The 10,784-nt window shown below is 43.0% G+C and overlaps 1 protein-coding gene across 1 annotated transcript; it reads left to right on the top strand.

Annotated features, from left to right (window-relative positions):
* The first annotated feature begins 2,994 nt into the window (after window positions 1-2,994).
* CEBPB (CCAAT enhancer binding protein beta) lies at window positions 2,995-6,404 on the top strand. Its single transcript, XM_034413793.3, has one exon. It carries the CDS (start codon window positions 4,452-4,454, stop codon window positions 5,544-5,546), a length of 1,095 nt encoding a protein of 364 aa, XP_034269684.2. The 5' UTR covers window positions 2,995-4,451; the 3' UTR covers window positions 5,547-6,404.
* The last annotated feature ends 4,380 nt before the right edge of the window (window positions 6,405-10,784 follow it).

Genomic DNA, 10,784 nt, shown 5'->3' with positions numbered 1-10,784 from the left:
CATCTGTACTTCGTGAGAAAGGAAATACCATGGGAATAAGGCCTTTTAACCCGAAGATAAAATCATCAGCATCTACAGAAAAACAAGAGTTTGGTCTGGTTCTCCTGGAGAGGTGCTGGGGAACATGGGCCACTAGCTCCTGAGGTGTGAAACAGATTTTTTCATTGAATTCGGAGAATTTAACCCTGAATTTCTCCAGCAAAAGATCTGAGATTTGAATAAAATCTGCCTGCTTGAAACTCCAATAGTTTAATGATGGAAGGAGGAGCTTTTAGGGAGGAAATAAAGGGAGATAGTAGGTATGTAGCAAGAATAATGGAAATCCTGCTCTTTAATATAGTTTCACAATTTTACCATCTAGAACACTGTTTCTCAATCTTGGCAGTTTCAAGATATGTAGATTTCAGCTTCCAGAATTCACCAGACAAATTAAGCTGGCTGGGGAATTCTGGGAGTTGAAGTCCACGCATGTCGACGTTGCTAAAATGTGAGCAACTCTGATTTAAAACAACTTTTAACCTACAGCTGTATATATGTACAAGAAAAGGAAAGCTAATAATTACATTTTTTCTAGTGTTCAAGTGTTGAATGGCCTTTGTGAAGAAATGTGTTCCTCTTGAAATGTTTAATAGGATTGCATTTATTCAAAATAGCTTGTTTCATCTTTTATCCCAGCCTTCTTCAAGCTCTGAGTATGGCGGGGGGGGGGGGGGAGGGCAACAAATCCTGGAATGCTTAGCCAATGGCGTCATTGATCATATTATCTAGGAATGTTGGGAGTTGTAGTCTTACATTTGGAGGTCACTTCGATAAGGAAGGCTGCATTAACCACTAGAGTAACAGACACAATGTGGTTTTCTTTTTTTTCCCTCCGCTTCTCTGCTTTTTGCATCATACCAAGCATCTGCCCAATGGTAATTTTGTTCAGTTTCCTTTTTCTGGTGAAATTGGAAGGCTGGAAAAAAGTCTCATCAACTTCAGCATGGCTCTCCATTAAAATATTTGGAGAAAGCCTCGTCAATTTCACTCATTCCCTGTAAAAGAAATATCTGTACCTACACACACAAACACACAAATCACCAGAACTGCTGCTCTTGAGGTCTCTGCAGCTCTTGTATTTATTTATAGACTGCCTTTATTATATTTTTTTTGCAAATAAGGTAGTGAACATACACAACACACCTTCCTCCTTCTACTTTCCCCACACAATAACCCTGCGGAGGTGGATTGGACTGAGAGAATGTGACCGACCAGAGGTCACCCAGTGGCTTTCATGGCTAAAGCGGGACTTGAACTCACAGTCTCCTGCTTTCTAGTCTGATGCCTTAACTATTAGGCCAAACTGGCCCTTTCTGCATGATTGTGGAGAAATAATATAATTTTGTTAATCAATGGAATTAATGTTGCTATAAAGTGAGAATGAATAATACTAAATTCTACAAAGATCAAAACATATCAAAATTTAAGCCTGATTTGGATCACTATATACCAGTAGTGGGTTCCACTTACCTTCGCTACCAGTTCGGAACTGTGAGCACGCGCACGGGGCGCTTCTACGCATGCGTCTGTGATGAACCGGTAGAAACCCACCACTGCTATATACCCATTCCTCACCTTTTAAAAATACAATTATCTAATGCTTTTATTTTGTTTTTAACCTATATAACCAGGAGAACGAGACACATGAATTTAAGATCATTTCATGCTTTATAAGTAAAGCCTCAATTCCTTTGGTTAAAAAAAGTATTCCAACCAATAAGATCGATTTGAAAAGAGAGCAAAAGGAATGCATGGCTATATACCCAATTTTTTAATCCTTCCTCTTTTTAAAATCTCTTGAGGTTTGGGCCTTCATCAAGAGTTGACTGCTGAATCGCATAATGCAATACCTGTTCCTCTGGCTTAACGTTGGTGTTCTCACACCACAGGATTGCTTCATATTATTCTTGAGATGCAATACCATTTGCTCCCCAGTGCTGGATTGTCCTTGCTAAGGCAAAAGCCACTCCTGCTTTCTTTAATTATACGTTTGGCTTCGATTGCTTCGTTTTTTGTCCTTTATTCTGGGAATGAGTCATGACTGTATGCAGGTAAATACGGGGACTCGGTGAGGGGAACCATGTATTTGGCTTCCGAGGTGGGCATCTTTTACTTAAACAGAGCCTCAACGTTCATGACGTCTAAGCTTGCTGTGGTCCTTCAGAAGACAATGAGAGCTCAAACTTGCCAAGGAATGTCAGGGCCACTCCAAGGACGCCATTGAAAGCACACAGTTTTCATGCCAGACCAAATGACGACACTTACAGCTGCAAAAGATACAGGCGGGGGAAGGATGGGGCGATCTTGGAGAGAAGACCAGTTGCTCCCCGATGCTCACGAGGAAGAGAGAAAACTCTCCATTCTGCTTTATCTCCGTGGGGCACTTTGGATTTCCTATGGGAATCCCTGCAGGAGGAGAGCTGTGTTAGTCAAGGCTAGGGTAACTCAAATTTCTTTTCAAACTACGAAACTTAGCAAAAGGCACACACACATACGTCAGGGAATTTCATACACAGCAGCTGTGCATCTGCCAAAGTGAACTGTAGTTCATGAAACTTTCTGCTTTTTAATAACAATTGCTAGCCTGGAAAGGGGTTATCACGCAAATCCTTCCAAGGACAATCAAATACTGTCTTGCTTTCCATGGGAGAATCTCCTTTTGAAAGGGTTCTGGGTTCCGTGTCATCTCCTGATCTCTGGGTCCCAAGAAGAAATGGAAGTCCCAGTATTCCTGATGCCTTTTGCTGAAGGAGCGACACACTGATAAATTCTAACAACATCTATAAGTGTCTTTACTCAATCCTGCCTCTTTTCCATAGCAGAAGGCTAAACGAAGTGCCCAGGAGTGGGAGGTGATTGGATGGGGAGCATATTAATTCAGGGTTCTAGAGGGCAAAACTAGTTAATCTGAAGCCCCAGAAAAATCCTTCCTTCCTCTCTCTTTATTCCTTTTTTCTTTTTCTTTCTTTTTTGCAGTGGCTCTTCTTCCCCATTTGCTACATCCACGTTTGACACAAAATTTATTTCTTACCTCATTTCTGCACTAACCGGCATAATCTTATGCTGGCTTGTTTTCAAATCTGCTGGTTATCAGAGGCATAACCGTAATTAGTCAAAAAAGCTATATATTCACACGACGACGGCCCCTGTATCCTAAAACCACCCAGCGAAATGTTAGCCTAAGCTGTTGTGCAAAACCTCTGCCCACATAATTTATGGTTCAAGGTGTCAAGAACATTGGGTTATGTCATGCCCGATGTTAATCATGGACAACCATGTCACGCAAAGACCAGATCTTGGGTTTCAGCTGCTTGGAGTGGGGTATCTGTCCACCCTCTTTTAAGCCTGGCACACTCACTCTCGTTGAAAACTTCTCTCCACCCAGAAACGATCGCCGAGAGATCTACTTTTGTGACCCGGAGCCGGAGCGCGGTTTGCTGAGCTCCCCGGGACTTCCTTGCGCTGTAAAGGTTATTTTAGACTAGGGCAATCCTATTCTAATGTAAACCTCGTTGGGTGCGCTTGGGACACCCAACGAGGTGAAGGGGCGCCCGCCTTCTTCACAGGAGCGCAAATAAGCCCCTTCACCAAATCTTGCTCTTCCCAAACCAAAGAAACTTGGGAATGTGGAAGCCGGAGAGAATCTTCCGTCCGAGCCCGGATCACCCATTCTGGATTTGGGAAAACCCAGCTGGGGCTAAGGAGAAAGATCACACGCACGCCCAACTTTGCCCCGGCTGCAAAGACGCCCCTCCCCTCGTGGCGAGCCCGGGCCAACCAGCCCTGCTCCCACCTCCTCCTCCTCCTCCTCCTCCTCCTCGAATCGCGCCGTGGTGTCGCCTTGTTATGAATGGCCAAGGCTCCGGGAGGCACAGACGCTCCGCTTACTTTGAGGTTGGAGCAGCAAGCGAGCCCTCTCCCAGCGCCGGAGCGCACAAGCAGCAAGCAGGCAGCCAGGCAGGCGGGCGGCGAGTGACCTCTTTCTTTCTCTCTCTCTCTCTCTCTGCTTGCGCTGCTCCGCCCCTATAAATAACTGAGCGCAAAGGAACTTTCCCAAGTCGAGAGACTTGAAGGAGGAGAAGACTCGACACCTACCGCCAAATGGTCCGGAGGAACCAGCCGCGGCAAGAGCGCTCGACCGGCAGCGTCTAAGCAACCATTCGCGATTTTTAATTTTATTTTTAATTTTTTTTTTGGTGGGGGGAAGAAGGGGGCTCTTCCCCCCATTTCGGACGGGAGTTCCAGGAGCCAGGAAGGAAGGCAGGCAGGCAGGCAGGCAAGAGGACTTGCCGGCGGTCTCCTCGGTCGGCGCTTGCAAACGTTCCCCGCCCTCTCGCTCTGGAGGCATTGGAGGGGGGTCTCCGGTGGCCGAGGTTCCCCTTCGCCCCCCCCGCTCCCTCCCTTTTGCTTTCATGCAACGCCTGGTAGCCTGGGATCAGGCATGCCACCCCCTTCAGCCCGCGGCCTTTAAATCCATGGAAGTGGCCAATTTCTATTACGAGGCGGACTGTCTGGCTGCTCTGAACAAGCTGCACCCTCGGGCGGCGGGGGCCCGCTCCATGACCGAGCTCACCGTGGGGGATCACGAGAGAGCCATCGACTTCAGCCCTTACCTGGACCCTTTAGCATCGCAGCAGCAACAGCCGCCGCCGCCACAGCAGCAGCAGCATCCGCCGCCTCCTTCCACGGCAGCAGGGGGCAACTTTGAGCCTGTTTGCAGCGGCGGCGGCGGCGGCGGCGGGAGCGGCGGCCAAGATTTCCTCTCCGATCTCTTCTCCGAGCAGGACTATAAAGGCGGCGGGAAGAAACACCCCGACTACGCTTACATCAGCCTAAGCAGACACAGCCACCACCCGGGCGTCGGACAGAACCACAAAGCCGGGCCGCTGCTGGGTTGTTTCCCGCCGCAGATGGTAGAGACCAAAGTGGAGCCGGTCTTCGAGCACTTGGATTCTTGCAAAGGGGCCCGCAAGGAAGAAGGCGGCGGCGGCGGCGGAGGAGGAGGAGGAGGAGCAGGGCCCGGCCTGGGGGGAATGTCCTCGCCTTACGGCAGCACCGTCCGCTCCTATTTGGGCTACCAGTCCGTGCCGAGCGGGAGCAGCGGGAACCTCTCCACCTCTTCGTCTTCCAGCCCGCCCGGCACCCCGAACCCATCCGATTCCTCGAAATCCGCCTCGGTCGGAGGAGGAAGTGGCGGCGGCGTTTACCCGGCAGGCCCCGGAGGAGGAGGCGGCGGCGGCGGCGGCAAGAACAAGTCCAAGAAGTCGGTGGACAAACACAGCGAGGAGTACAAGATCCGCCGCGAGAGGAACAACATCGCCGTGCGCAAGAGCCGCGACAAAGCCAAGATGCGCAACCTGGAGACGCAGCACAAAGTGTTGGAACTGACGGCCGAGAACGAGCGGCTCCAGAAGAAAGTCGAGCAGCTGTCCCGGGAACTCAGCACCCTCAGGAACTTGTTCAAACAGCTGCCCGAGCCGCTTTTGGCCTCCTCCGGACATTGCTAGCCTTTCCCCCCCCTCCCCGTTGACCCCCCCCCACCGAACAGCTGGACGCCGCTGGAAACAACTGCTGTGGTTTGGGAAGGCGGAGGGTTGGGGGAGGCTTCCGGGAAGGAACGAAGCGGGGTGTGCGCGTGTGTTGTGTGTGTGAAGGGGGGGGGGTTTGAATCTGGTGGGTGCATCTGCCCGTCTTTTCAGGACTAGCACGGGTCGGAGGGGAGGGGTGGAAAGAGAAAGTCCCGAGAGGGTTTTGCATAAATATATATATATATAATATAAATTATATTTTTGGCCTTTAATTCGCGCTCTGATGATGGGAGAACCCTTCCGCCCTACGCTTCTTGCAGTACGACTCCTTCGGCTAGCGGAGGGAGTTCTCTGGCCGGTTTCTATTGATCTCTGCGCGATTTCATGGAGGAATCCATAGTTTTTCAACTTCATTATTTTTTTCTAAGAAAAAAAAAAAAGCCGATACCAAACTCAAGATAAGCCATTTAATATCCAATATGATTGTTCTTTGCAAAGGGGTTTTTTTTTGGGGGGGGAGTTTGAGTGCTTAGTGTTATTTAAATTAAACAAATATATATAACGTAAAGGAGAGAAGAAGAGTTCAGAATGATGCAATCTTTTAAACATGGCTGGGAACACCAGCTTATACATGATGCAACCTCATGTAACTGTCAGTCATGGATTGAGTAATCTGTTAAAGATGTTCCTACTGGTTTTTTTTTTTTTTATTATAGAGAATGATCTATTTCTATAAGGAAAAAAAAGACGTATGTATATTTTGGGATCTATGCATTCTTGCTACATATGAAGCATTAATGAACAATTTTAATAAAACTTTATTGCTAGGATGGAAAATGAGTTTGTTATTTGTAAGGTGCTGACACATCCCTAATATTGTACCTGCTTTTCCTTTGCAGGAGTTGGGAGGGGGGAAATCTGGAGTCAGTAATATAAGTAGGAGTTATCCCATCAGTGTAAAGAAAGGGAGATTTCTTCCCAAGCCTTTGGTTTTGAGGGTGTTTTAATAAAATCAAATGAGATGGTTAGAAAAGAATTGGAGCAAAAACCGCTCTTAACTGCTCTGTTTCTCTAATTATTAACTTGTTTATGGATCTGAGTGTCACTACAAATCGGGGTTAGATTGGAAAGCAGTATAAATTTGTGATGCAAAAGATAATGTGCCTTCAACCTGTCATTTATCTATTGTGCCTGATGGAGAGAGAATACATTTCATCTGTGCAGCTTACTAAAATGGGGGAATATTTAGATAATTATAATTTTAGAAAGCATACAAATACATTTCATCTAATGTGAGTTTTTCTTTATAATAAATCTACATGCAAAAAAAAAAAAAATGGAAGAAACTTTTGTAGCTTCTAAGTTTTTCTAAAAAGTCCATAGCATAGGAATTTCAGAAAGCAGGTAGAATGTGGGATCGGATTAAGACTCACCGTTATTTGGTTTGAATAAATTCATTCTGCTTTATTCTCAGATCTTTCAGCTTTTAAAGAACAGATGTTATGCTTCTAGGGGTTCACGTAATTTGCTTATTAAAAGTCCTGAAAAACTGGAGTAATGCCCTTCCCTTTAGGATAAACTATCGCACAAAGATGTTGCAGCACAAATATGATCCATGTCTTCCAGCCTAGCATTTGCTGTTTGCTGTATTAAATCAGATGCAAATTGTGTTAATTGCAGCTACAAAGCAAAAGCAATTAACGTCACCCTTTGGCTCTTTCCAGATTTTCAATGTTGCCTTAACACACCTGTACTACTGCTGCTCCCTTTCCCATTATTCTTTTATTGCTAATGGTTCATGGGTTCTACTGCAGTTAGTGTTGAGGAGATTGCATGTGTGAATGGAGGCTAGTGAACTTATGGTGAAGGCAGTTGTGAATGTGCTCCTGATGATAGCTTGAAGGGTTTCGCTGGAATCTGGACATTCCTGGCCATCTGTAGTTTACATATTGCATTTATGTCACTTGTAAAATGTTAACAGAGCCTGGAATTCATTGTACGTGTATGTGTATCTTGGAGGCCTAGATAAAGAAGTTGAACTTACTCAGCATTTTCTCATATACTAAGTTTTTATAAGTACTTCTAGACTTTTCTTGGGAGAGCAAGTGGTTAAAACATCAGAATAGAAACGGGGAGATTGAATTCTAGTGTCGCTTGGGCACAAAATCAGTTGGGTGACCTTGGGCCAGTCCCTTTCTCTTAACCCTAGAAAGGAGGCAATGGCAAACTTCTTCCGAAAACCTTGTCAAGAAAACTGCAGGGACTTGTTCAAGCAGTGTCTGAAGAATCGTGCCGGACTAAGGGAAGAAAAAAGATTTGCAAACTCAAGTAGAGTGGACAGAAATCTTTTAACCTTTCTTTTTAAGCCCAATAGCCTTCTTGTAAAAAAGAACAAGGAGCACCTTTGAATACATTTCTTCCTGATATTACTATGTTTTAATTAGCAACAGGTAATGGCCTTACGGAGGAATCGAGTTCAGCTTTTACCTACTACGGTTTTAAGGACCCTCCCTAAATCAATCTCTGCAATCTCCATAGCCTTTTTTCCAGGAATCTCGGATAGGCCTAGGTAAGATAGTTTATATTTCTTTTGCTGATCGATGTGACATTTTCTAAGGAGTATATAAAAATGTGCAGGGATTTCTCCACTCATCATGTAGGTTGAGAGCAGGTTACTGCAAAAAACAGGAAAATACATTTCTATAGACTAATTAATCCCCTTTCAAAGTACCATGAAATATTTTCCCTTGAACCTGAGCTGGAGTACTTTTATTCAGTTCAGTTGCTGTTCCTCTTTAGACTTTGATTCTGAGAAGTAATTGGCATTCATTAAGCCTCATTGAAACTTACTAGACAACAGAATGAAGACACAGGGTTGGTTTTGTGACAACAAAATACAGTTCAACAGAACTAACTCCAATAAGTAGGATCTTAGGCTCAATCTGATAATTGAAAAAAAAATCCAAAGCCTATGTTGTGCATGTAAAATACACTCTGAATGCATAATTTTATAAACCTTAAATAACTTTGCATCAAGCACTTTGGTTTCTGTTAGTTGCAAAAATTTTTCCTCTGTTTTGAAACTTTTCATTTTCATCTTTGTCTTCAGATATTGATTTCCTAGAAACAGAACACAGCCACAAACCAAGAAGAGGCTGACTAGTTCATTCTGCCCAGCAGGGTTTTAAGACCAGTATTTCTTGAATAGCAACTGTTCTGCTGCATAGCAAAAGTTATTCGCAATATCATATGGAGGATCTCCATAGGGGTGAAAGCAGATATTTGTTAGCTATACAAAAATCTTTGGCCATACCTAAAGTAACTTTCATGATTGTGGACTTTGGTTGCAATCTGATTTCATTAAAATAAAAAGGGGCACAATCTCAAAAGAGCTTCCTGTTCTATATTCTTTTTTTACTGTTCTTAAAAAAAACCTTGCTTATTTCAGTGTTTTAGACAAGAGTGATACAAATAATTGAGTCCAAAGCATGCCACATAATTATTCTGTAGTCTTTTGTGATTATCTCCCACTTACTGAAACTCTGTGAGCATTGCTAAAGTACAGGTGTCCTATTCCGTATGAAGTACTGTTCATTGAATTTTGTAGATTTGTAATTTGAGTAGAATATTCTGAATTGCAAAAGGCATTCAGATTCCCCAAGTTTGATTCTTCAGTTGCAGCAACAGAGTAGTTGCTTCCTAAAAAAATAACTAAAATTACTTAATTTGTTTAGGATGTTTTCTTGCTTCCTTTCATCATTTCCTTAGATCTCGTTTTCTTTCTGTAAGGAGCCTCCAAATAGTTATGAGCTAGTGATCCATCATTGTAGAATACCAATATGTGAAGCTACAATGAATCTGCTAGTCTTTTAACCTGTAAGTTCTACAAGATCCTTTCCTTTTTTTGTACTCTGCGATTGTACACGGGAATCAGCTGTGGAAAAATTTACGAATATGTTTTTAGAAGCGCTTAACTAGCAAATTATTAGAAGCACTGTGGGAGTAGTCTCAAGACAGAATGTGCAAGCAATTAATAAGGCAGTTAATTTATTTGTTATGTTTATGCCTACTTTTGCATTATGGAACAGAATAGCTTACCATATTTATCCAACAAGAAAATGCCTTCTACACAGTAGCAGTTTAGGCAGAACATGTCTGCTTCCATGATTTAATTTTCAGCAACATCAGAGATGTCCCCACTGTGCACTACCATTTTTAACTTGAGGAAAAAAAATTAGCCTTTTATTCAAATGAATAAAATAAATGTGGCTGTCCGATCTTCTGCCTCCCGAATAAAATCCAGAAAATATTAGTCTCTTATCAGTTGTTTTGTCTATTTTAGTATAACTGATATCCCCAGTGTTTGACTGTGAAAGCAACAGAAAAACTGTACATGGGGGTGGAGTGATTGTGTTGAAAATGTATTATAGTCATTCTCTTGTACAATCAATGTTAGCAGAGCCATAATTCCTTAAATAAGAAAAATATTTGCAATTAAGTTTGAATTTCAGCTTCAGTCCGCTAATCTGAAGCAAGTTATTGTTCTTTGGTCAATAATCCAAAAAACAAGACACAGGAATTAAAAATGGAGGGAAAAGAAGAAGCAAGCACAGTTCTTAAAATTAGGCAGTCCTTAAACATTTGGAAATCAATTTACAGAATGGCTTTATACTTTGAGAATATGGGATTGGACATATGTTTAATAGTCTGAAATAAGCCAAAAGTGATTGTTTAAGTCTGCTTAAATAAAGCACTATTTTATTTCACTGTTTAACGCTTGAGTTTTTATATGGTAGCAGTGACAGTTTTAGGTTACTTCTGAGTGTTATCATTTTAGCGTTTTACAAAACTCTCCAAAATAACAATGACAAAAAGAGGATTAGAAGTGCAATGTAGTTTGTTTTATCTTGTAAAGTTTACCATGCACTATTTTTTTTGTTTAAAGCATGCTCATCATTACCAAAATATGCATCAAATTAATAGAGGTAATTTTTTTTTAAAAAAACTCTGATTTATTGCACAAAGTAACATTTTAGGCTGCATACTCAATTGCCTGTACAACATGTGTGCTTGTACATATATGATCCCATAATATTGTTCGGATGTGATGTAGAAATTCCAGGATTTGGGAGAACCAGGCCAATAACCTCACTGGCCTTCATTTTCAAAGATTTCATGATGCTGTGGTGGGATCATATCAGGCAACACCTATCCAAG

This window comes from Pantherophis guttatus, chromosome 3, assembly GCF_059756535.1.
Source record: "Pantherophis guttatus breed Tessera chromosome 3, ASM5975653v1, whole genome shotgun sequence".
Lineage (NCBI taxonomy): Eukaryota > Metazoa > Chordata > Lepidosauria > Squamata > Colubridae > Pantherophis > Pantherophis guttatus.
The sequence above is the reverse complement of the archived record's forward strand: the minus strand, read 5'-3'. Positions and strand labels throughout refer to the sequence as shown.

Coding starts and splice junctions, on each gene's coding strand:
- CEBPB (XM_034413793.3), top strand. CDS start 4,452: ATGCAACGCCTGGTAGCCTGGGATCAGGCATGCCACCCCCTTCAGCCC.